Below are 27,617 nucleotides of genomic sequence, written 5' to 3'. Positions count from 1 at the left end.
TGTTAATTTTATGGGCATGTTGTGTTCTTTTTAAACCTTGCACAGTGAGACAAAATCCGAAAAGAATCCGCTACTTTTTCGGCCTCAAGCGAGCGAGATTGATTTTGAATCAGGTTGACAAAGGAAGGATGAAAGAGGGAGGGGAAGGAGGGACCAGGAGTTGTGATAAATATCTTGTGGGCCATGGCGTGTTGAAGAAGGCGACCAAGTCGTGAAGATGGGGTCGCCCCTGTCGAGCGCCGCCGCTAGCCATGTCGGACTACCCCCCCCCCCCCCCCCGCTTGCTCTTCCAGGACCCACGCATTACCATCGTTGGACATTAATTACCGCCATAGAGAAGGGGAGAAAGATGGAGAGATGGGTGGTGCATGCAGCACGGTGCTGGACTGGCAGCGCAGGTGCAACCGTGTGGTGCTGAGGTGACCATGATGGGTCAGGCTAGCAGCGCCAATATTGTGGCCTATCACTTTGATAGGCGTGGATAGTCAGCCACATCACTAATTTCCCTTATACAAAATATACATGAGCGCCAGGTAGGACCGAGGACGTCTTGAACCCATGGGCATATGAACCTGCTTTTTAAAAATGCATTTTAAACACGTCTTACAATGTTAAAAATTCCGGAAAAAATTCATGCATACATCTTCGCAACATGTGTGTGCGGCACAAATTTTTGTGAACTTTTTCTATTTTGCCTCCACGAAAAAGACAAATTTTAGTGCTCCTAAATATCGTTCCACGAAACATTTTTTGTCTTTTTTACACAGACCAGAGAAAAAGTTGCTTTTCCGTGAAACTTTTTGCACGCCCATAGAATGTGATGATGTATACGTGAAATTGTTTTCAGGTTTTTTTGGCATTTAGAAATGATTTTTTTTCTAAAGTGGGTTCATGTACCCATGAGTTCATCCATATACTTTTCCTATACCATATGTACATTAGCTACATGTAACCTTTTTCTCAAAAAAAAGTAAGTGACACATAGCCCATCAAGTGTTGGACACATGTAATTGGATGATTGACCCAAACGACAAACAATACCATAGTTGAGACACTAATAGACGTCGTCCATTTGACCCTCACCGCTGGAGCGCTCACAGCTCTCACATTCTAGGGAGCTTAGATACTCTAGTGATATTCTTTTTGTAGAACTTTTGTTGAGGTAGGTCACACCATAGAAAACATATTGAAATCAACGATGGCAGAGAAAGCTTTTTTCACATAATTTTTTGTATTATTTGTTTCCACATGGCAACTGCAGACTATTCAACATGGCAACTGCAGATTATTTAACATGGCAAATGCAGTTTATTTCACATGGCAACTACAGTTTATTTCACATGGCAACTATAGTTTATGCGTCTAATGTAATCATGGGCTATTTTTTAAACGATCAACATGTCAAAAGATGGCAACTACATTGCATTCTACATGGCAACTACTATCTTCATGGTAGTGCAACGGCATCATGTTGTTCTCAATGCATATGAGTTCATCTTACATGTGAAATACAGTTTGCATTATACATGGAAACTATACTACATCCCACATGGCAACCACAACACATTCAAAATGGCAGCTACACTTTGTTTCACAACAAGCAGCAGCTAATATTTTTTACAACTACAGAGTTTTTTATTCCAGTTTTTTCATTCTGTTTTGCATTCATGTGTTCACTACAGATGTCAGCTTCAAACCAGCAGATATGGCAAACATATTTTTTTAGCATTTTTCAATGTTGAATGTGTCGTGTCATACATGGCAAATAAGACCGTAATATCGTTCACTTACTTGTTAAATATCTTGTTGGTGTATATCTTGCTCATCTGCCTCTTCATCGGTAAATATGTTAGCAATTTAGGCTTCTTGAGTGCGGTGTTTGCTTCTTGTTGTAGCTTAGATCCCAGTATTTTCTGCTGCACAGCTGAATATTGCTTGGCAAACTGCAGCAATGAGTTGCCAGGGCTCACGTAACGCTTCAAAACAACATTGAACCCCTCGCTGCGTCTCGTAGTCTGCAGAAATGGAAAGAAGCACTACATGAAGTAGGGCGGCACCCAGTACATTCGCTTCTCCCATAGGCTATTAAGTGTCTCGTTGTCTTGGACTTGGTATGTTTCAATCATAGCTGTCCAGCTCCGTTCAAACTCCTCCATCGTCAAGTTGTGGTCCACACACAACTTGAATGCCTTGTGTAGCTCTGGATGGTCAACAAAGAATGGTCCTAGCGTCTCTTTAACCTTCTTAATAATATGCCACCTGCAGTGCCTGTGCACTACCAACAGAAATACCTCCTCTATGCCTGCACACATTCTAAAATCCTGGTCTGTTATTATGTTCATCGGAGCAAGTCCATCCATGCACTTCAAGAAGGTTTTGAACAGCCAAGTGTAACCATCTGTATCTTCGTTTCGAACGAGACCGCAACCGAACTGCAAGGACTGATTGTGGTTATTTATTCCTATGAATGGAGCACAGGGCATCTTGTACATATTCGTGAGATATGTCGCGTCGAACGAAATGCAATCAGGGAAATGTTTGTAGGCTCTTCTTGCAGCACCATCCACCCAGTACATGTTTCTGACACGGTCCTTATCGTCCAATCTTATCCTATAGAAGAAATCAGGATCTGCTTTTGCTTTCTCTTCGGAGTAGGCGATTGTGTCTTCTATGTCAGCCAACCTGCTCTCTCTATGGTACTTTGCCTTTAGGTTTGTGACGTCTGCTGGTATGTAGGGCATGCTACTCAGACTACCATCTCCGCTATGGATCAGGGACAATATTTGGACCATTCTTGATGGACCGACGTTACAATCATGTAGCAACCTTATGAATTTCTTCTCGACGGGACTTAATCCTCTATGGGCGCTCAGAAATTTTACTAGGTCAAACTTCTTTATGAGGTCGTGGTTGTGTTCTTCGACATATTCGGTGACCATCCACCATGCTCCATCTGCGTTTAGCTTCATCCGTACAGGGCATTCCGTCTTGAGAATGATGCCTCTCTTTCGTTCAGGCATGACAGGCACAACACCTTTACCCTTCTTGTTCTTTCGTGCCTTGTAGCACCTTATCTCACCTCTACTGCACTCGTTAGTTTTTTTATTTTCCTATGGCATTTTGTGTTCACCGCAAATCCATGGAACAACGCATATCTCTGGTAGTATTCCTTGGCATCTTCAAACGAACCAAATCTCTGCCCAGCATATGGTGGTTGAGGTGGCACAATTTCCGATTGTCCATTTTCTTCTCCCCCTTGCGTTTCGTCATCAGTTTCATCATTCACTTCAGTATTGGCGGCTGTTTCATGTGCTCGAGTGTTGCTTGTGCTGGCGTGCACAGGCGTGCTTGTCGTCATTGCTTCAACGATTGCCAGTTTCTGACACTGTTTTTGCATTGTTTGTGGCAACATCGGTGACTTGTTCGTGGAACGCCCTTTCCGTGTGCTCTGAGGTTCCCGCAATAGATGTTCATGCAGCGCTGTTGATTGTAGTTGAAGCTCTTGCAAAAAAATAGATATGTGTGTAAGCAGTATTGCTTGAATGGCATATTCATCGTAATGAAATACAACAGCTGCATCTGATTGGCATGATATCATTCATACATGCAAGCCTTGAGCATCTGCATCTGGCCATGCATGGCAACTGCAGTTTTTCAGCCATGGCAGCTACAGTTGACCAAATATGGCAGCTGCAGTTGCCAAGTCATGGCAACCAGCATCTTAACATCAAAACTTGCATTCTAGATACGAGCCCACAAGGCAAATGCAGTTAATCACAAATGGCTTATACACGCAGACAGTAATTGACAAATCCGGATGACCATAGACGACTAATGGACGTATTAACTTGGTGGCAATCATAGTTTGCCAACATCACCGTGACAAATCCACTTTCCCCAATGCTTTTCCACAAAAGCAAATGCACGATTTTTATTGGTTCACATATTTACCTTGTTCTGCCGCGAAGTTGGTGTGTCACTTCAATTTGGTGTGTTGTATCTGCAATACCGATGGCCTGTAATGGTGAAGCTTGCCACGAGACCTTTGCTGCTATGGTTCCACCATAACAACCTACGATGATGTGCAGTTGGTCAATGCATGGCAACCATAGTTTCTATAACATGGCATATGTAATTGTTCAATCATGGTAACTGTAGTTGTTCACACTTGGCAACCAGAGTTGTTCACACATGGCAATCATAGTTGTTTAGTCATGGCAACTATAGTTGTTCAAACATGGAAAGTGCAGTTGTTAAGACATGGCAACTATGTGCAATCACGTGTGGCCACTGTTAGTCATACATTAAATTTGACACACGCAGTTGTCCACATGTGGCAAATACAGGTGACCAGACTTGGCAAATGCACTTTCCATCATTTTTTCTATCTATATCAGCAACAAACGCCAATGTCATTTTTTTTCAATTTTCGTCACACCACGTAAACATCAATGTCACCTAATTTCCTTTTTCTGATACATTGTCCGCAAGATCACTTCATGCAACTCACATGCGTACGATGTTGATGGCAGGTATCCGGTTGTCGCCTGTTGCCACATGCTACATGATGGTCCCGCATTTTTTCAAAAAACTCGTAAGTCTTGCCATTCTTGCAAGTTCTTTTACCACATCAGTATGCTATTTTTATGTGTTACCTTGATTTGCCACATTTGCTACTTGAAGCTGGCATCCCGTATATCTGTCGTCGATAGCCCCATGTGTTGCAACTTGCCACAGTACCCCTGTCTGTGTGGTTATGTCATAAGAACATGCGAACAATAACATTGTAGTACATAAGTAGAATGCCATTTTCAAGCCCACAAACATGTCAACTGTCATTTTTCTGATCATGCATCGTAGCTATGTACGTGTACTGCTCTAGTATTGGCAGTCGGTCCTGCGGAAATGAGTTGATTGTACTCTACTGCATCTCAAGGGGGCGCTTGCGGCCTTCGAGAAAACCAAGGATCAGTCCCGTCTTTATGATTCATTTTTTCTGCTTCTCCCACTGTGTTTTCAGTCACTGCATGAACAATAACGCATTACTATTCGAATTGCATTTTTCTGTTTCCACATAAAAGGAAGCATGACAATCTTATCACATTTCTTGCATAAACAACCAATACAACATGGCAAGTAGGAAAACATCGCAACCGTGCATTTCTGTTGATAGGGCATGCACATTCATTTTCTTTTCTACAATTTGGATGGCAACTATCATATTGAACTGCTGGCAACAATCAACATAATATGATGACAAGTAACAACATAACATGATGGCAACTAACAACAAAGATAGGTGGCAACTAATTCTTTTCCCTCCATATGTACCGCCCAAATTGCTCTTTTCTGCCCTGATCTTAGTGAATCCTAACTCTTAGTGAATCCTACACATCCTTCTCGAGCACCTACCGGTAGCAACCCCAACCTAAAAGCTTAGATCAGATCTAGGATATAACATGGCAGATTTTGTGTTCATTGGAGGGCAAAGGGGAATAAACATGAACGGCCGGAATTCATGTTAGTTGTAGATCCATGCAATACAAATCTGTGGTGTGTTTGCCATAATAGTGTGAATCCAGTCGCCATCTACGTGGGCAATCTGGAAGTGAAATTATTGGGGCCAGGGGAAGGAGGAGGAGATAGGAGAACGACCTGTTAGCTCGTTGGCGTGTTTTTCCGTCGATTGGGGGGGGGGGGCGATAGAGATCTGTTCTGCTTGCCATGGCAACTAGAGAAGGAAGACGATGGAGGTAGAGGAAGATTGGCCGATTCAGAGGTTGGAGACGACGACAGACGATGGCACTATGGTTCGTAGGCGGATAGGGATGACGGGCGAGAAAGGTTGTGCGGGCCGCGGGGTCGCTCGCCTGGACATGTGGCGATGGCGCCACACATCGGACATGCGAGTTGTGGCTTGGTGCGCCCGGACGCCGTCGTATGGACGGGGTTGTGTCGATGCCACACGGGACATGCGGCACACCCCTAGATACCACACGGGTGGTGGTATCAGCGTCCTAAGAAAAAAAGTCAAATTTAAAAAAAAATCAAACTAAGGCCGGATCTGATTAATAAAGTAATGAAAAAGGGTAAGACACGAAATTTTGCCGAGCCGACGACTCCATCGTCATGGATGATCGAGAGATCGTCCAGGAAGTGGAGCCATCGGGACATGATTACATGACCCTGAGCGATCGTATTTGCGTTGCTCGCATTGCACGGGCAAAAAACAGTAAAGCTGAATCTTACGAAGTTAAAAAAAAGCTGAATCTTACGAATACGAAGTCCCACTGCCACTGTACCCGTGACGAGGTGCTGCTGCGGACACACGCGAACAGCAGTGTCACGAGTACGACCGACGGCCATGGCGAGCGGCGACCCGAAGCCGGACGAAAACTACTCCTCCGATGGCGGTGACACCACCGACGCCGAGTCCTCCGACGAGTCTCCGCATCAGCCGCGGAGGCCCCCCCGCGCCAACCCCATCCTGACGCGCCTCTCCGTGTCGCGGAATCCGAGCCCGCTCTCCGCCGCCACCGCGGCGCCTGGGGTCTGCCTCCTCCGCTTCGCCTGGGAATCGGCCGCCGGTTCCCTCGTCGGCGCCGTCGTTGGATATGGTAACACCCCGTCCCTCCGCCTCCTCGTTCGGCTCGACACGTCCGTTAGGGTTAGGGCTCTGCGATCTTTGGTCCTGGCTGGCTCCCTTTCTATTCTAGGCCTCTCGTAATTGGATAAGGTTATGTCTAATCTGCGGTGTGCAATTCAGCCCTTAGTACTGATTGTCCACACGGTCTATAGTTAGTATCATTCATAAGGCACTTGATTCTGGGTTTTCTTTGTTAGATTCGCAGTATACTGTGCCAGTGTTGAGGACATTTAGGAGATAAAGCTCAATTGCGGCACACAGTGTGTTGTTTGGGTTTCATGCAGCTGATTATAATTACATGTTCAGGATAGTTGAACTTGTAGCAATTTTGTTGAATTTGTGTGACACTGGCACCAAGGATCATGGAGTAAATTGTTGATGGATTTTACAGTTAACCGCAAATAATTATTCCTCATGAAAAATCACGTGGTTACTTAGATTGAAACATGTGCGAAATTTCTCAGAAATGTTGGCAAAACCAATTTTTTTTTGCTCCGTTTATACTTGATTTAAGGCCTGGCTGCATGCATACGTACCTATCTGGAAGCTGCAGTATGTGTTTATTCCTTGCAATAAAATAAAATAAAATTACTTGCTAATGCTGCCAAATGAAAAAAATTGTTACAGAACATGTGCGGGTTCTCTCAGAAAATTTGGTAGATAACTTTCTTTTGGCTCATACAAACATACCGAACTAGATATGGACACTCAACTCATATGTTTACTGTGTGTTTGTGCTGTGTTCACACAACTTGTTATGGACTAACAACTAAAGTAAAAGCAACTCACAAAGGAACAATGGAGTTACACACCTAGCTCAGTTTTTGGTTGCTAATCTGTTACCAGTGGTTTGGGCACAGAAATAGGTTCACGCACATGCCTAATTTTCGAATACAATATTTGGATTTTGTGTCATCCATAGAAGTTTTTGGATGCCCAAAATCCAAAGCATGTCAATTGTCAAATCTGTTTTACCTAGACCTGGTGATTAATTGGTAGATTAGATGCTCCCGACGTTGCATTCTCATGCAGGGTCTTTCTTAGTAAAGGAGGTATGTATGGAGCTTGGCGGCGTCTGTTATCATGTTAAGTTGCTCGACATGCATGGGTGGTACTTAAGTACTTAACCACTGGTCTAATTTTTTATAATAAACCAATTGCTGCTTTGTGCACTCCACCACTGACAGTCAGGCTGAGGCCCAATGAACCAATCACCAACTAAATGCCACCTTAATTTGTGGATAACAAAAATAGCCTATCTAGCTACGGCCGTTACCACCTTGAATATAACAACGTAGATCTTTTATGGAATATGGTAGTGAATCTGGTGGTCATGTCAAATCAATTCAATCATTTAATGCTACCTGTAAATTGGAATTGTTTCAGCCTTGTGTGTTCATTGTGCACAATATTTTTGTTTGGCATACGTGCTGTCAGGCTGCCCTGCTGTGTATCATCCTTCTATTCGAAACACAACAATATCTCTTTGTTATGTTAACTATATCTGGTGACCTTTTAGGAAAAGGTTTGGTTACTACAAAAGGGTTTAAAGGCTCATTTGCTGACGCTGCCTCTTCTGCTAAGGTATGATGATACATATTTCATTATTGGATACCAATGTTCATTTCATTTGTAATAGATTTTTCTCTGTTAACCATCATATTGAGAATTTTGTCTGATGTTCTAGATATTTGCTGTTCTTGCCGGCGTTCAAAGTTTGGTTTCTTGCTCTTTAAGAAAGCTACGTGGCAAAGACGACGGTCTGTCTTTGATGCCCCCTTTAAGATTGCGCTGCTAGCCTGCTACCTTTTTTGAAGTACTTAGGGTGTATAAAATGACAAGGATGACCATTGACTTGTGGATCTTTTGTCTGCAGTTATTAACGCAGGAGTTGCAGGCTGTTGCACTGGCCTTGCTTTGAGTTTTCCAGGTAAAGTTATAGCAATGCAATTAATAGCTGGAACTATCTAAATTTACAGGTTGTTCCTGGATACCTTGCCCAAAGACTATGGTTTTGACATAGTTTAATGTAGTTTAACAATAAGAGTGGGAATGATTTGCCTGTTTTGTTCTAGTTGCCTAGTGTGGTTATTTGGATAAAAATCTTACCTGATTGGCAACCCCAGTGTTGGCTGCAAACGTGTGCTGGTGTCATGGTGGTTTCTGGACTTGGGATTTATTTTGAGAGCACACATAGCCTTTTAGGTCGTGGTTAGATATCTGGCATCAGCTGCAAGTTTTATCAGGCTAAAAAATTGATCGTTTTGAATTCTCCATCAGTTGCTCACTTGCTTCTGTAATCTCTCGTGGTTTAGCGCATGTTGCTAATGATTTCCGAATTAGTTTGGTGTTACATGGCACATTTTCTTAGTTCTTACAGTTTTGATGTCATAGCTTTTTATTTTGTCTCCTTGGTTTGCCTTGCCCCCTTGGATCCATTTATGCATGCACAATTGCTGGCATGGAGGGTAAAGCACGAACCACAAGTACATGGCTGAACGATACATGATGGTGAGTAAGCCCTCAAACAAAGTAGAACATAAAAAAGAACGGACAACATACATCGGATGGAAAGACACGACGAAGATGAGCAAGAATACAGGAGGGCCTGAAGACACCACCACTCCACGACCAACGATAGGCTCATAGGCAACACCCTCAAGAAGGAAATGGCGCAAAGCGTCACCGTCCCCGATGGAATGAACAAAGGTTTTCACTCGGAACCTTTGTAGGGGGGAAACTGCGACAATGTCCTCAAGGGGAAAGTAGTACCCAAGGACGCCGTCGCCGCCGGCGATGAAGCACAGAGCTTTCACCCGGTTGTTACCTTGAGGCACGAAGAAGTAACAAAGTCAGCCGCTGCTACGAAGCCGGGATCTCCATAACCAGATCTGCGCACCTTCACTGCCACAGCAGAGAAGACGCCAAGGCCACCCACCGCAACACCTCTCGCCGCCCACACGACCAAGAAGCACAACCACCACTGTGCCACCCGTAGACCCGCTGGAGAGCCTACCGAGTAGCCCGCCACCTGAGGCCGCTGCCCCGGCATCCCTGTCCAAACCTCTCACCAACGGCATAACATGCGGCCGCCGCCGACCGAACGGAGGAAGACACCTCCCCACCTACCATCAGGGTCCCACCACAAGGTCGGTTGGAGGGGGGCCATAGCCGGGCAGCATCGCTGCCACGGCTGAATTGCCCGTCCTGGGGGACACCCAACCCCTGCACTTGGGCTCCCGCATCAGCCACCTGCCGGCAGAACCTTCGGAGGGAGCGGCAGCCAGCGCCCCGTCAAGATTTGGCTCCTCCAGATCTTAACAGGGATCTGCCCAGGAACCGGCACTTCCAGTCGCCGGGCGGCCTCAGCATCGCCGGCCGCATCATCCTCTGAGACCCCAAACAATTGCCAGCCCCATCGTAACCCGCCTAGGGCTACCATCTCGCACGCCCTGCGTGCCCGTAGAGAAAGGCAAAGCCTTGGCAGCCGCCATGACTGAGCACTGCTGGGCAGCCATTGCTGTCGGCCACTGCCGTCCTAGGCACAACAGAAGCTACCGGCCCGCTCGCTAACCCCTACCGGACGCCAGATCTGGGCAGAGCCTAGGTTGCCGCCATGGCCACCACGAGCATGCCCCACCGCCCAGAAGCCAGCCATGCCGCCGAAGACACCGAGGGTGTGTTTGGTTGAAGAATCAAGTGGAATGGAATGTAATGGTTCCATCTGTGTGTTTGGTATGAATAATGAGGTGGAATGAAACGGTTACATCTCAATGTTTGGTTGATGGAATGGAATGAGAAATGTTCAAATTAGTGTTTGCTTTTCTGGCTATATATGCAACATTAACTGTATTTTCGGAAGCACTTTATATTTAATTTTGAAACAATGTTTTATTTTCTTTTCATCACCAACAATTTATATTTTGCTTCACAATTATGCCAAATAAATAACATCAATAGTCTATACACAATCATATTTAACTAATAAATTTAGAAAGAATCATCAATAAATGGTCCATGGCATGCACAAATTTACAGTCGTTGCAAAAGGCAAGAACAAACATGTACAAATTTCCATTTAGGATCCCTAGTCTAGCAAATGCACAAGGGAGAGAGGACGATGGACCAGAGCCTGATTCTCTTCCGTGGTGTAGCCACCGCCTGCCAATTCCTCATGTTGTGCCGCTCAACAAATCGAGACGTGCAGTGCCTGGCTGCCGCCCAGCAATTGAGGCCGCCACCTGCAACCACCAGCCACTACCACAGCCCATGAGGTGCTGCTCCTTCTGCTGCTGCCGCTCTGCCCAAGCTGGCAGCTACAGCCGCCGCCCAGTTGCTTGATCGTTGCCCCGCTTGTACCTAGCCGCCACTGCTAGGTCACCGCCCGCTGCTGCTGCATGCCATCACAGAGGAGAGACGAGGGGGAGTCTAGGGACAGCCCTCGCCGGAGAGGGAGTAAGGTGGGAGTGCTTGCCGTCGTCGCAGATCCAGAGAGGGAGAGACGCTGAAACGAGCGTTCTGCTTGGTCCTCTTGACAAGGTTGTCAGAATCGTGATTTTGAATCCAATCGGAGCTCTGATGGTAGGATCGCCAGTCATAGAATCTTAACTATTGGGATCGTAGAAACGTAGATTCTACTAACTCTGTTTGGATCATAAAGTCGTATAACAGAATTGCGATTCTGACAACCTTGCCGCTCGATTGGAGGCATCGCTTGGATCGGCATAATCAGGGAATATGCCATTCCCTGTTCCTTGGACAGATCAAACACCGGAGTGGGCCTTGGGTGCGGAACCAGCCCATTACATTCCACTTGGTGACCCCAACCAAACACACCCTGAGTGGCAGCACCACGACCCTTGAAATCGCAGCGCCCCAGCCCACGCGTGAGGAGGTGAGAAGCCCTGCCGCCGCTGGGCTTCGCTCGGTCGCGCCCTTCGGCGGCGGCAGGGGAGGAGGAGGAGCCCGGTGGCTAGGGTTCCCTCCCAGTCGCCTACGGGAGCGACGTGGGAGAGAGGAGGAAAAAACAGTTCTTCCTTATCGTATCATCTCTGGCATGTAGATTAACTCATGCATACCAGTGATCATTGTACAGATATATATTTGCTGTTGGTTGGTCATTTATTGTACGGATAAAAATTGAGAAGTCCCTCACCAATTGTGCTGAGAATACAACTTCTCTTTGTGCTTTTTGTAGGGAGTGGGGCAGGAGTTAGTGTTTCTGTTTTCTCTCCTGTAGCATAAATAAACTGCTTCATATGTATTGATCACCTCAGTACCATATTTTCTGCTGTCTGTTGCAGGTGCACCGCAAACTCTGATTCAGAGCTGTCTGGCCTTTGGAACTTTCTCGTACATCATAGAAAAGCTCAATAGACAGCAACCTGCGCTTGCGCTACCGTCAGCTGCTGGCCTGAAGGATCTGAAGGCTGGTCCGAGTGTTCTTCCCCCCTTCACGCTTAACATGCCGCACGATGCGATGGAAGGCTTCTCTTCGTTTCAAAACTTTTTGTCAAAGTTCCGAGAAAGCTGAAGGACCTGGGGGCATGATACTTTGATATCTGTGCATGTAAATGCATCGGGCTGAGCTTTTTGTTTCCAGTTTAGTGTATCGCGAAGGATGATCATTCTACTCTGCCTTTGAACAGTTTTGCAAATTACCCTCCAGAAGGAAAGCAGCTTAGCTGGTGACCTGATGAATAATTGTGTATAACCTGGGCAGCAGATTGCCTGAATCTTTGTGATAGTCCATTTCTAGCGGATTCTCTTGTATATGACGGGTACTCCAGTAATATTTCATCAGGTCTCAGAATAAGACTAGACTGATAATTTTCAAGGATTGTCTTGTTATTTAAAATTTTCCCAGAGAGTACGCAACTGCATACCATTGTTTTAGTTTTACTAGCAAATGTGTCTGCGTTCCAATGCGAGAAACGATCCATCCGTATCACCACTTCTCCTCTTTGCCCCTTACGAATCTGTGTTGTCACTTCTCTCTTCTTTTTTTTGAAATGGAGGCAAAGGCCTCGTATATTAAATAAGGAGAGAAGAGTTTGTTACAACACACACCTAGAGTACGGCATGACAATTATCCTCGCAATAGAAAAGACCCTAACTTCTTTGCCTTGGCGATGATGCTGTTGAGTAAAGTTGGCGGAGGTGTGCTCTTATGCCTGAACACTCTTGTGTTTCTCTCATTCCAAATGACCCACAACACAAGCATGGTGATCGAGGCCTTCACTTTTTGGTTGGTGGTGCCCACGACACTCGTGTTCGCCCACCATGCCTTGACTGAGTCGAACGAGCTCCACGCAGACGTATCCATGTCGTGTATGAGTAATTTCTGAATAACCAAATTCCAAAGACTCGGCGTGAAGCTGCACCTGAAGAATAGATGGGTTCCACATTCTTGCGCTCCCCGACACAAGGGGCAGGGGCCACAATTTGGCTAACCTCGCTTAGCCAGTCTGTTGGCGGTCCAAATTCTATCTTGCAGCGCGAGCCAAGCAAAGGACTTGACCTTCGGTGGGGCCCAAGGCTTCCAAACCATTTGGTCCATGGGGGAGAGGACCAAGCCCAAAAACTATGCCCTATAAGCATAGGCCGCAGAGTAATACCGAGAGTCCGAGTGTTTCCATATTATGTTCTCCTCGGCAAGCTCATCAAGATGCACCTCATGCAGAAGCATCCAAAGGGTGAAGAATTGTATTACATGTTGGATGGAAACAACCGCAGGCGGCCTGGTTTTGAGGATCCACGCGTTTTCGTTGAGGGCCTCCCGCACCTTCCAATGTTTCCGTGGCGAAGACTCGTAATTGAGAGGAGCAACGTCCTTAGGGTTGCGTCCAAGAAGCCAAGGGGATTCCCAGAAGGGTGTCCTCCCCCCATTCCCAACCTTGATTGTGGTGCAAGCGTAGAAGAAGTTGAGATCTTTCTCATCACACGGGTTATCTGTCCCAACCCACAATTTTGTTTGGCTCCTTCCATTCATACCAAGACCACCGCAGTCTCAATGCCCGCGGAACTTATAGGTGTCGAGGAACCCAAGCCCACCATAAGCAAGCGGCCGAGTGACAATGTCCCAATTGACCTTGCATTTTGCCCCGGTTGTCTTATCTTACGCGGACCACGGGAAGGCCCTCTCAAGCTTGTCGATGTTTTGAAGGATGATGGGTTGTATGACAAGCGGCGTGATGAAGTAGATCACTTGGAGAGCGAGCACCGACTTGACAAGAGCCGCGCGCCCAATGGTGGTGATTTTCTGGCCCTCATATGTTGTTAATCTGCTTGCCACCTTGTCCACAAGGAATTGCAGGTCAACGAGCTTTAGCTTGCAGCAGGAAGGAGGCCCTAACAACCGGCAACCCTTGGGTAATGCGCCCAAATCAAGGTTACCGCACCGAATCGGAACCATCGAGCTCTTATGGAAGTTGGTGCACAAACCGATGACATCCCCAAAGCCTCTTAGAATAGTCGCAAGGTTGTCCACATCACTTTTGATCGGAGCTACAAACACGATTGCGTCATCCGCATAGAGGGATTTATGGTCCATGACTCCTCTCCCTCGGAGCTTATGAATGTTGGGGAACACAGTAATTTAAAAATAATAATTCCTATGCACATGCAAGATCATGGTGATGCATAGCAACGAGAGGGGGGAGTGTTGTCCACGTACCTGTTGGGAAACGTAGTAATTTCAAAAAAATTCCTACACACACGCAAGATCATGGTGATGCATAGCAACAAGAGGGGAGAGTATCGTCCACGTACCCTTGTAGACCGTAAGCGGAAGCGTTATGAGAACGCGGTTGATGTAGTCGTACGTCTTCACGATCCGACCAATCCAAGTACCGAACGCACGACACCTCCGAGTTCAGCACACGTTCAGCTCGATGACGTCCCACGAACTCCGATCCAGCAGAGCTTCACGGGAGATTTCCGTCAGCACGACAGCGTGATGACGGTGATGATGTTGCTACCGACGCAGGGCTTCGCCTAAGCACTGCTACGATATGATCGATGTGGATTATGGTGGAGGGGGGAACCGCACATGGCTTGGAACAATCAACTTGTGTGTCTTTGGGTGCCCTCCCGCCCCCGTATATAAAGGAGAAAGGGGGGAGGCCGGCCAGCCTTGGTGCGCCCCAAGGAGAGGAGGAAAGGAAGATGATTCATCCTTTCCTAGTCCAACTAGGAAGATGGAAGGGGGAAGGAAAGAGAGGGAGAGGGAGAGGGAGAGGGAGAGGGAGAGGGAAAGAGGGGCCGCGCCCCCTCCCATAGTCCAATTTGGACTCCCCATGGGAGGGGGCGCACCACCTCCTGGGCTGCAGCCCTCTCTCTCCCCTCAGGCCCAATACTTTTCCGGGGGGTTCCGGTAACCCATCCGGCACTCCGGTTTTCTCCGAAATCATCCGGAACACTTCCGGTGTCCGAATATAGCCGTCCAATATATCAATCTTTATGTCTCGACCATTTCGAGACTCCTCGTCATGTCCGTGATCACATCCGGGACTCCGAACTACCTTCGGTACATCAAAACACATAAACTCATAATACCGATCGTCACCGAACTTTAAGCATGCGGACCCTACGGGTTTGAGAACTATGTAGACATGACCGAGACTCGTCTCTGGTCAATAACCAATAGCAGAACCTGGATGTACATATTGGTTCCTACATATTCTACGAAGATCTTTATCAGTCAAACCGCATAACAACATACGTTGTTCCCTTTGTCATCGGTATGTTACTTGCCCAAGATTCGATCGTCGGTATCTCAATACCTAGTTCAATCTCGTTACCGGCAAGTCTCTTTACTCGTCCCATAATACATCATCCCACAACTAACTCATTAGCCACAATGCTTGCAAGGCTTATAGTGATGTGCATTACCGAGAGGGCCCAGAGATACCTCTCCGACAATCGGAGTGACAAATCCTAATCTCGATCTATGCCAACTCAAGAAGCACCATTGGAGACACCTGTAGAGCACCTTTATAATCACCCAGTTACGTTGTGACGTTTGGTAGCACACAAAGTGTTCCTCCGGTACCCGGGAGTTGCATAATCTCATAGTCATAGGAACATGTATAAGTCATGAAGAAAGCAATAACAACAAACTAAACGATCATCGTGCTAAGCTAACGGATGGGTCAAGTCAATCACATCATTCTCTAATGATGTGATCCCGTTAATCAAATGACAACTCATGTCTATGGTTAGGAAACATAACCATCATTGATTCAACGAGCTAGTCAAGTAGAGGCAAACTAGTGACACTCTGTTTGTCTATATATTCACACATGTACTAAGTTTCCGGTTAATACAATTCTAGCATGAATAATAAACATTTATCATGATATAAGAAAATATAAATAACAACTTTATTATTGCCTCTAGGGCATATTTCCTTCAGTCTCCCACTTGCACTAGAGTCAATAATCCAGATTACAGAGTAATGATTCTAACACCCGTGGAGTCTTGGTGCTGATCATGTTTTGCTCGTGAGAGAGGCTTAGTAAACGGGTCTGCAACATTCAGATCCGTATGTATCTTGCAAATCTCTATGTCTCCCTTCTTGACTTGACGGCGGATGGAATTGAAGTGTCTCTTGATGTGCTTGGTTGTTTTGTGAAATCTGGATTCCATTGCCAAGTCAATTGCACCAGTATTATCACAAAAGATTTTCATTGGACCCGATGCACTAGGTATGACACCTTTATCGGATATGAACTCCTTCCTCCAGACTCCTTCATTTGCTGCTTCCGAAGCAGCTATGTACTCCGCTTCACACGTAGATCCTGGCACGACGCTTTGCTTAGAACTGCACCAACTGACAGCTCCACCGTTCAATAAAAACACGTATCTGGTTTGTGACTTAGAGTCATCTGGATCAGTGTCAAAGCTTGCATTGACGTAACCATTTACGACGAGCTCTTTGTCTCCTCCATAAACAAGAAACATATCCTTAGTCCTTTTCAGGTATTTCAGGATGTTCTTGACCGATGTCCAGTGATCCACTCCTGGATTACTTTGGTACCTCCCTGCTAAGCTAATAGCAAGGCACACATCAGGTTTGGTACACAACATTGCATACATGATAGATCCTATGGCTGAAGCATAGGGAACATCATTTATTTTCTCTCTACCTTCTGAAGTGGTCGGGCATTGAGTCTGACTCAACTTCACACCTTGTAATACAGGCAAGAACCCTTTCTTTGCTTGATCCATTTTGAACTTCTTCAAAATTTTATCAAGGTATGTGCTTTGTGGAAGTCCAATTAAGCGTCTTGATCTATCCCTATAGATCTTGATGCCCAATATATAAGCAGCTTCACCGAGGTCTTTCATTGAAAAATTCTTATTCAAGTATCCCTTTATGCTATCCAGAAATTCTATATCATTTCCAATCAACAATATGTCACCCACATATAATATTAGAAATGCTACAGAGCTCCCACTCACTTTCTTGTAAATATAGGCTTCTCCAAAAGTCTGTATAAAACCATATGCTTTGATCACACTATCAAAATGTTTATTCCAACTCCGAGATGCTTGCACTAGTCCATAGATGGATCGCTGGAGCTTGCACACTTTGTTAGCATCCTTTGGACCGATAAAACCTTCAGGTTTCATCATATACAACTCTTCTTCCAGAAATCCATTCAGGAATGCAGTCTTTACATCCATTTGCCAAATTTCATAATCAGAAAATGCGGCAATTGCTAACATGATTTGTACGGACTTAAGCATCGCTACGGGTGAGAATGTCTCATCGTAGTCAACTCCTTGAACTTGTCGAAAACCTTTCGCAAGAAGTCGAGCTTTGTAGACAGTAACATTACCGTCAGCGTCAGTCTTCTTCTTGAAGATCCATTTATTCTAGATGGCTTGCCGATCATCGGGTAAGTCAACCAAAGTCCACACTTTGTTCTCATACATGGATCCCATCTCAGATTTCATGGCCTCAAGCCATTTTGCGGAATCTGGGCTCATCATTGCTTCCTCGTAGTTCGTAGGTTCGTCATGGTCAAGTAACATGACTTCCGGAACAGGATTACTGTACCACTCTGGTGCGGATCTTACTCTGGTTGACCTACGAGGTTCGGTAGTAACTTGATCTGAAGTTACATGATCTTCATCATTAGCTTCCTCACTAATTGGTGTAGGAGTCACAGGAATAGATTTCTGTGATGAACTACTTTCCAATAAGGGAGCAGCTACAGTTACCTCATCAAGTTCTACTTTCCTCCCACTTACTTCTTTCGAGAGAAACTCCTTCTCTAGTAAGGATCCATTCTTAGCAACGAATGTATTGCCTTCGGATCTGTGATAGAAGGTGTACCCAACAGTCTCCTTTGGGTATCCTATGAAGACACATTTCTCCAATTTGGGTTTGAGCTTATCAGGTTGAAGCTTTTTCACATAAGCATCGCAGCCCCAAACTTTAAGAAACGACAACTTTGGTTTCTTGCCAAACCACAATTCATAAGGCGTCGTCTCAACAGATTTAGATGGTGCCCTATTTAACGTGAATGCCGCCGTCTCTAAAGCATAACCCCAAAACGATAGCGCTAAATCAGTAAGAGACATAATAGATCGCACCATATCTAGTAAAGTACGATTACGACGTTCAGACACACCAATACGCTGTGGTGTTCCGGGTGGCGTGAGTTGCGAAACCATTCCACGTTGTTTCAAATGAAGACCAAACTCGTAACTCAAATATTCTCCTCCTCGATCAGATCGTAGAAACTTTATTTTCTTGTTATGATGATTTTCCACTTCACTCTGAAATTCTTTAAACTTTTCAAATGTTTCAGACTTATGTTTCATCAAGTAGATATACCCATATCTGCTCAAATCATCTGTGAAGGTGAGAAAATAATGATACCCGCCGCGAGCCTCAACATTCATCGGACCACACACATGAGTATGTATGATTTCCAACAAATCCGTTGCTCGCTCCATAGTTCCGGAGAACGGCGTTTTAGTCATCTTGCCCATGAGGCATGGTTCGCAAGTACCAAGTGATTCATAATCAAGTGATTCCAAAAGTCCATCAGAATGGAGTTTCTTCATGTGCTTTACACCAATATGACCTGGCAGTGCCACAAATAAGTTGCACTATCATTATCAACTCTGCATCTTTTGGCTTCAATATTATGAATATGTGTATCACTACTATCGAGATTCATCAAGAATAGACCACTCTTCAAGGGTGCATGACCATAAAAGATATTACTCATATAAATAGAACAACCATTATTCTCAGATTTGAATGAATAACCATCTTGCATCAAACAAGATCCAGATATAATGTTCGTGCTCATTGCTGGCACCAAATAATAATTATTCAGGTCTAAAACTAATCCCGAAGGTAGATGTAGAGGTAGCGTACCGACCGCGATCACATAGACTTTGGAACCATTTCTCACGCGCATCGTCACCTCGTCCTTAGCCAATCTTCGCTTAATCCATAGTCCATGTTTCGAGTTGCAAATGTTAGCAACTAAACCAGTATCAAATACCCAGGCACTACTGCGAGCATTAGTAAGGTACACATCAATAATATGTATATCACATATACCTTTGTTCACCTTGCCATCCGTCTTATCCGCAAAATATTTGGGGCAGTTCCGCTTCCAGTGACCAGTCCCTTTGCAGTAGAAGCACTCAGTCTCAGGCTTAGGTCCAGACTTGGGCATCTTCACTTGAGCAGCAACTTGCTTGTCGTTCTTCATGAAGTTCCCCTTCTTCCCTTTACCCTTTTTCTTGAAACTGGTGGTCTTGTTGACCATCAACACTTGATTCTCCTTTTTGATTTCTACCTCCGCAGCCTTTAGCATTGCGAAGAGCTCGGGAATCGTCTTATCTATCCCTTGCATATTATAGTTCATCACGAAGCTCTTGTAGCTTGGTGGCAGTGATTGAAGAACTCTGTCAATGACACTATCATCAGGAAGATTAACTCCCAGTTGAGTCGAGTGGTTGTGGTACCCAGACATTCTGAGTATATGTTCACTGATAGAACTTTTCTCCTCCATCTTGCAGTTGTAGAACTTATTGGAGATTTCATATCTCTCAATCCGGGCATTTGCTTGAAATATTAACTTCAACTCCTGGAACATCTCATATGCTACATGACGTTTAAAACGTCGTTGAAGTCCCGGTTCTAAGCCGTAAAGCATGGCACACTGAACTATCGAGTAGTCATCAACACACGACTGTCAGGCATTCACAATGTCTGCAGTTGCTAGCGCGGGTGGTACACCTAGCGGTGCTTCGAGGACGTAATTCTTCTGTGCAGCAATGAGGATAATCCTCAAGTTACGGACCCAGTCCGTGTAATTGCTACCATCATCTTTCAACTTTGCTTTCTTTAGGAACGCATTAAAATTCAACGGAACAACAACACAGGCCATCTATCTACAACAACATAGACATGCAAATTACTATCAAGTACTAAGTTCATGATAAATTAAAGTTCAATTAATCATATTACTTAAGAACTCCCACTTAGACAGACATCCCTATAATCATCTAAGTGATCACGTGATCCATATCAACTAAACCATGTCCGATCATCACGTGAGATGGAGTAGTTTTCAATGGTGAATATCACTATGTTGATCATATCTACTATATGATTCATGCTCGACCTTTCAGTCTTAGTTTTCCGAGGCCATATCTACATATGCTAGGCTCGTTAAGTTTAACCCGAGTATTCTGCGTGTGCAAAAACTGGCTTGCACCCGTTGGATGTGAACGAAGAGCTTATCACACCCGATCATCACGTGGTGTCTCGGCACGACGGACTTTCACAATGGTGCATACTCAGGGAGAACACTTATACCTTGAAATTTAGTGAGAGATCATCTTATAATTCTGCTGTCGATCTAAGCAAAATAAGATGCATAAAAGATAAACATCACATGCAATCAATATAAGTGATATGATATGGCCATCATCATCTTGTGCCTGTGATCTCCATCTCCAAAGCACCGTCATGATCACCATCGTCACATGCTTGACACCTTGATCTCCATCGAAGCATAGTTGTCGTCATGCCAACTATTGCCTCCACAACTATCGCTACCGCTTAGTGATAAAGTAAACCAATTACATGGCGATTGCATTTCATACAATAAAGTGACAACCATATGGCTCCTGCCAGTTGCCGATAACTGTGTTACAAAACATGATCATCTCATACAATAAAATTTAGCATCATGTCTTGACCATATCACATCACAACATGCCCTGCAAAAGTAAGTTAGACGTCCTCAACTTTGTTGTTGCAAGTTTTACGTGGCTGCTACGGGCTGAGCAAGAACCGTTCTTACCTATGCATCAAAAACTACAACGCGGTATAGTGATTGCGTTTTGATCTTCAGAAAGAACCCTGTTCATTGAATCCAATTCAACTAAAGCTAGAGAAACAGACACCCACTAACCACCTATGTGAGAAGCACGTCGGTAGAACCAGTCTCGTGTAAGTGTACACGTAATATCGATCTGAGCCGCTTCATCCAACAATGCCGCTGAATCAAGAATCAACTAGTGACGGCAAGCAATATGTATATACCCACGCCCACAACTCCTTTGTGTTCTACTCGTGCATAAGACATCTACGCATAAACCTGGCTCGAATGCCATGATACGTCTCCGTCGTATCTACTTTTCCAAACACTTTTGCCCTTGTTTTGGACTCTAACTTGCATGATTTGAATGGAACTAACCCGGTCTGACGCTGTTTTCAGCAGAATTGCCATGGTGTTATTTATGTGTAGAAACAAAAGTTCTCGGAATGACCTGAAACTTCACGGAGATTATTTTTGGAAATAATAAAAAATACTGGCAAAAGATCAAGACCAAGGGGCCCACACCCTAGCCACGAGGGTGGGGGGCTCGCCTGCCCCCCTGGGCGCGCCCCCTACCTCGTGGGCCCCCTGGAGCTCCTCCGACCTCAACTCCAACTCTATATATTCGTGTTCGGAGAGAAAAATCAGAGAGAAAGATTCATCATGTTTTACGATACGGAGCCACCGCCAAGCCCTAAACTCTCTCGGGAGGGCTAATCTGGAGTCCGTTCGGGGCTTCGAAGAGGGGAATCCATCGCCATCATCATCATAAACCATCCTCCATCACCAATTTCATGATGCTCACTGCCGTGCGTGAGTAATTCCATCGTAGGCTTGCTGGACGGTGATGGGTTGGATGAGATTTATCATGTAATCGAGTTAGTTTTGTTAGGGTTTGATCCCTAGTGTCCACTATGTTCTGAGATTGATGTTGCTATGACTTTGCTATGCTTAATGCTTGTCACTAGGGCCCGAGTGCCATGATTTCAGATCTGAACCTATTATGTTTTCATCAATATATGAGAGTTCTTAATCCTATCTTGCAAGTATATAGTCACCTACTATGTGTTATGATTCGGCAACCCCGAAGTGACAATAGTCGGGACCAGTCCCGGTGATGACCGTAGTTTGAGGAGTTCATGTATTCACTATGTGTTAATGCTTTGGTCTGGTACTCTATTAAAAGGAGGCCTCAATATCCCTTAGTTTCCGCTAGGACCCCGCTGCCACGAGAGGGTAGGATAAAAGATGTCATGCAAGTTCTTTTCCATAAGCACGTATGACTATATTCGGAATACATGCCCACATTACATTGATGAATTGGAGCTAGTTCTGTGTCACCCTAGGTTATGACTGTTACATGATGAACCACATCTAGCATAATTCTCTATTACCGATCCATTGCCTACGAGCTTTTCATATATTGTTCTTCACTTATTTACTTTTCCGTTGCTATTGTTACAATCACTACAAAATACCAAAAACATTACTTTTGCTACCGTTACCTTTTGCCACCGTTACCACTACTATCATATTACTTTGCTACTAAACACTTGCTGTAGATATTAAGTTTCCAGGTGTGGTTGAATTGACAACTTAGCTGCTAATACTTGAGAATATTCTTTGGCTCCCCTTGTGTCGAATCAATAAATTTGGGTTGAATACTCTACCCTCGAAAACTGTTGCGATCCCCTATACTTGTGGGTTATCAAGACTATTTTTTGGCGCCGTTGCCGGGGAACATAGCTCTATTCTTTGAGTGACTTGGGATTTATATCTGCTTATCATTATGAAGAACTTGAAAGATCCAAGAACCAAGATTTATCCCTCAACTACGAGGGGAGGTAAGGAACTGCCATCTAGCTCTGCACTTGATTCACCTTCTGCTTTGAGTAAGCTTGCGACACCTAAACCTGCTTCTGCTATTAATTCTGATATGTCGCATATTATTGATGATGCCACTTCTGCTATGCATGATACTTATAATGAAGCTACTTCTATGCCTGATACTACTGTGACACTCGGTGAATTTCCTGATGAACAACTCGCTAGGGCTAGAGAGAATGAAATTATTGAAACTGATAATACTGATGAAAGTGATTATGAAGGCTCTCCTAATAAATATGAATTACCTATTGTGCCTGAGGGCTATGTTATGGATGAAGAAACTAAAAGAGACTTTATTGCTTGCAATGATAGAAGTGATCTTAAGAAATTATTAGCTAAGCTTAAACAAAAAACTCTGAATGCTAGAATGAAATATGATCTTGCTTATGCTACTTCACCTATCTTTGTTACTGATAAATATTATGAATTCTCTATTGATCCTGAGATAGTTACTTTGGTTGAATCTGATCCTTTTTTTGGCTATGAATCTGAAACTGTTGTGGCACATCTTACTAAATTAAATGATACTTAAGGGATATATATAATTTTGTGCAAATTGAAGAAGAGAGTCTCCCACAAGCTTGGGGGAGGCTTCTCCAATTACTTAATGCTTTGCCTGATCATCCTCTTAAGAAAAATGAAATACTTGATATCTTTTATAATTGACTAACCGATGCTTCCAGAGATTACCTGGATAGTTGTGCTGGTTCTGTTTTCAGGGAAAGAACACCGGATGAAGCTGAAATTTTATTGAATAATATGTTGACAAATGAAAATAATTGGACACTTCCTGAGTCAGCCCCCGAGCCTATTCCTAAACCAACTCCGAAGAAAAGGGGTGTTCTATTTCTCAGTCCTGAAGATATGCAAGAGGCAAAGAAATCCATGAAAGAAAAGGGTATTAAAGCTGAAGATGTTAAGAATTTACCTCCAATTGAAGAAATACATGGTCTTAATTTACCGCCTATTGAAGAAATACATGGTCTTTATAGCCCAACACAGGTAGTAAAGGTAAATTCTCTCTATAGATATGATTAAGCTGAAATCCCATTCACCAAGTTTGCTAGCCCATGCTTAGATGAGTTTGATAAATTTATGGTTAAGCAAGAAGACTTCATTGCTTATTTTGGTAGATAATTAAAACGCAGTGCTGATATGCTTGAACACTTGGGTGATTATATGGCTAATGTCAAAGGTGAACTTAAACTTATTAGTAAATATGCTTCTATGGTTACCACTCAAGTAGAACAAGTACTTAAAGCTCAAAATGATTTGCTCAATGAATTGAATAGTAAGAATAAGGACTATGCTGTTAGAGTGGCTACTAGAACTGGTAAAATGACTCAGGAACCTTTGTATCCTGAAGGCCACCCAAAGAGAATTGAGCAAGATTCTCAGAGAAATAATATAGATGCACCTAGTCCTTCTAAAAGGAAGAAAAAGAAAAATGATAGGACTTTGCATGCTTCTAGTGAACCTATTGCTGAAACACCTGAGAATCCAAATGATATTTCTATTTCTGATGCTGAAACACAATCTGGTAATGAGCCTGAAACTAGTGATAATGTTAATGATAATGTTCATGATGATGCTCAACCTAGCAATGATAATGATGTATAAATTGAACCTGCTGTTGATCTTGATAACCCACAATCAAAGAATCAATGTTATGATAAGAAAGACTTTGTTGCTAGGAAACATGGTAAAGAAAGAGAGCCATGGGTTCAAAAACCCATGCCTTTTCCTCCCAAACCATCCAAGAAAAAGGATGATGAGGATTTTGAGCGCTTTGCTGAAATGATTAGACCTATCTTTTTGCGTATGCGATTAACTGATATGCTCAAAATAAATCCTTATGCTAAATACATGAAAGAAATTGTTACTAATAAAAGAAAGATACCGGAAGCTGAAATTTCCACCATGCTTGCTAATTACACTTTTAAGGGTGGAATACCTAAGAAGTTAGGAGATCCAGGTATACCATGCTCCATTAAAAGAAATTATGTTAAAACTGCTTTATGTGATCTTGGAGCCGGTGTTAGTGTTATGCCTCTCTCTTTATATCGTAGACTTGATTTAAATAAGTTGACACCTACTGAAATATCTTTGCAAATGGCTGATAAATCAACTGCTATACCTGTCGGTATTTGTGAGGATGTGCCTGTTGTGGTTGCAAACGTTACTATTTTAACGGACTTTGTTATTCTTGATATTCCCAAGGACGATAGTATGTCTATTATTCTTGGAAGACCCTTTTTGAATACTGCAGGAGCTATTATTGATTGCACCAAAGGCAATGCCACTTTTCATGTTAATGGTAATGAGCATACAGTACACTTTCTGAGGAAACAACCTCAAGTTCATAGTATTAATTCTATTGGAAAAGTTCCATCGATTATTTTTGGAGGTTTTGAATTTCCTCTTCCCACTGTCAAGAAGAAATATGATATTCTAATTATTGAGGATGTGCATATCCCCATTGAGGTAACATAGGTTATTCGAAATTTCTCCGGTTCCATGTTATTCGGAATGAGTTTGTTAACAAGACTTGATCAACCTTGTTAATGGATTCCTTTTGATGAGCATGAGATGGATGAAGTTAGAAAGCACAACCTTCTGTGCCCTCCTTTTACTTTCTGTTATTTATATTAAATAAAGTAAAAATAGTATTTTCTGTCTGTTATTTGAATTATACATGCAATATAAAAATACCCCGAAAATAAAAGTTATCCAAATGCCCTGAAATTTAAATATGATTTTTCTGGAATATTTGAGAATATTTGGCACTGAGAACACAGCAGGGGGGCATCCACCTAGCCACGAGGGTGGAGGGCGCGCCCTACCCCCCTGGGCGCGCTCCCTACCTCGTGGGCCCATGGTGGCCCTCCTCCACTTATTCCTCCACCCACACAGTCCTTCTTCCTCCCACAAACACCATTATCCAGCTCAAACACGAGTTCTAGCCCCTTTTGCTGCGATTTTCGATCTCCTTGCTCGAGGCACCTCTCACAAAATTGCTTTGTGGGATTGTTCCTTGGTATGTGACTCCTCCAATGGTCCAATTAGTTTTTGTTCTAGTGCTTTATTCATTGCATATTTTTGCTGCTTAGGTGACCCTGTTCTTGAGCTTGCATGTCAAATGTATATGGTTCCAAGTAGTTTTGATGCATGATATAGGCTCTAGGCACTTGTAGGAGTAGTTGCTATCAATTTTGTTGAGCTTGGTTCACTTTTATTTTGAAGTTACTAAAAAATTCATAAATTTTTCAGAGGAAGAAATACGTTTAGGAAAATGTACCAATGTGGTTTTTCAAGAAAACAAGGACCCAGGCTTGCAATGCATGATGCTGATGATGAGCCACCAAGGGACGCTCTAGTGCGGCCTTGTGAATGGCCTTCAGAGGACTTCATGGATCGAGTAGGAATTAAGGAAGAATTTAACGCATATTTGCGTAATGTTGATCTTGTGAGCTTCGAGGCAGAAAAGTGTTGTTAGTACCACTATCTCACTAGTTCCTTTGTGAGGAGGTTTGAATTTTCATTTTCACGCAATTCTCAAACTTTCCTGTTTGATCTTTATGAAAATTCTTATACTATGGACTTAGAGGATTTTACCACTGCCGGCAAACTTCCACAATGGGGTAGTACTAATGAACCCCGCAAATATGAGTTTAGATATTTTATTGCTAGTATAACTATGGGAGAGTCCAGAGATATAACACAAGCTACCATAGGGAGCATTCACTTTCCTGCTATACATTATTTTGCTCTCTTCATAGGTAGATGCATTAATGGTAAAGATGAAGCATGTCACATGTGTGTCCCCGACCTCAGTATTCTTAGGAGTGTTGTGTTAGGAGATAAATCTTATAATTTGGGAGCCATTCTTGCACGTAGGTTGCATCTTAATAGATTTAATGGAGAATTCTTTGGTGGAATTTATGCAACCCGCATAGCTAATTTTCTTGGTATAGCCATACGTGAGGATGATATTGAGTTGCCTCCTGCTTATTTAGATTATGAGGCTATGGTTCGTCATCAGTTTGTTGAGAGGAATGATCAGTTCCTCAAGTACCGACTAATCTTTGATAGACGACGCACCTATCACGTCGCTCTCCCTGCTTCTACTTTCTTTGTCTTTTAGGCAAAAGGGAGATATTTTATAACCAGAGAGGAGGTGGAAGAGTATAAGAGGAGAGCTGAGATAGCTCGCCTCCAAGCTGCAGCCCACGATGCAATGACTGCTGCATCACAGTACGACCCCAACTATTAATTTGGATATCCGCCAGGCCAGCCGTGGCCATAGACCAGCTTAGGCCAAAAGCCTAAGCTTGGGGGAGTATGTATTTCTCACTGACATTACATTCATGTTCACACACTCATTGCTAGATGTCGGTGCTCATACTTTTTCACTTTATTACCCATGCTAGTTTATTTCCTTTTATTGCTTTCTTCTTGTGTGTTTAATAAACCTTAAGAAAAACAAAACAAAAAAAACTTAGTTGTAGCTTTTAATTAGTTTACTTTCCATGCTTGTAGTAGTAATTAAAAAGAAAACCCAAAAAGATTTCTTGTTCTTCTTTTGCTTGTTGGGAGCTTTCCCGTGTATATAGTTTTATTTCTTTTCTTTTCTTTGATGGTCGATAGGAGAAGATCATGATTAAATTGTTGAAGTGGCTCTTATATGCATTATTGTTGATCTGACAAAAGAGCCCATATTG

General features: G+C 43.7%; 1 protein-coding gene and 1 pseudogene across 1 annotated transcript; one reads left to right on the top strand and one right to left on the bottom strand.

The window, feature by feature from the left end:
- Positions 1-1,213: 1,213 nt before the first annotated feature.
- LOC147970651 (protein FAR1-RELATED SEQUENCE 5-like) lies at positions 1,214-3,496 on the bottom strand (annotated as a pseudogene).
- Positions 3,497-6,240: 2,744 nt separating this feature from the next.
- On the top strand, positions 6,241-12,482 carry LOC147970650 (mitochondrial import inner membrane translocase subunit TIM22-3-like). Its single transcript, XM_087525700.1, has 5 exons — positions 6,241-6,617; positions 8,166-8,230; positions 8,334-8,406; positions 8,523-8,576; positions 11,950-12,482. The coding sequence occupies exons 1-5, from the start codon at positions 6,365-6,367 to the stop codon at positions 12,177-12,179; spliced, it is 675 nt and encodes a 224-aa protein (XP_087381826.1). The 5' UTR covers positions 6,241-6,364; the 3' UTR covers positions 12,180-12,482.
- The last annotated feature ends 15,135 nt before the right edge of the window (positions 12,483-27,617 follow it).

Source organism: Triticum urartu, chromosome 5A, assembly GCF_056163025.1.
Source record: "Triticum urartu cultivar PI428250 chromosome 5A, HENAU_Tu73, whole genome shotgun sequence".
Classification (NCBI taxonomy): Eukaryota; Viridiplantae; Streptophyta; class Magnoliopsida; order Poales; family Poaceae; genus Triticum; species Triticum urartu.
The sequence above is the reverse complement of the archived record's forward strand: the minus strand, read 5'-3'. Positions and strand labels throughout refer to the sequence as shown.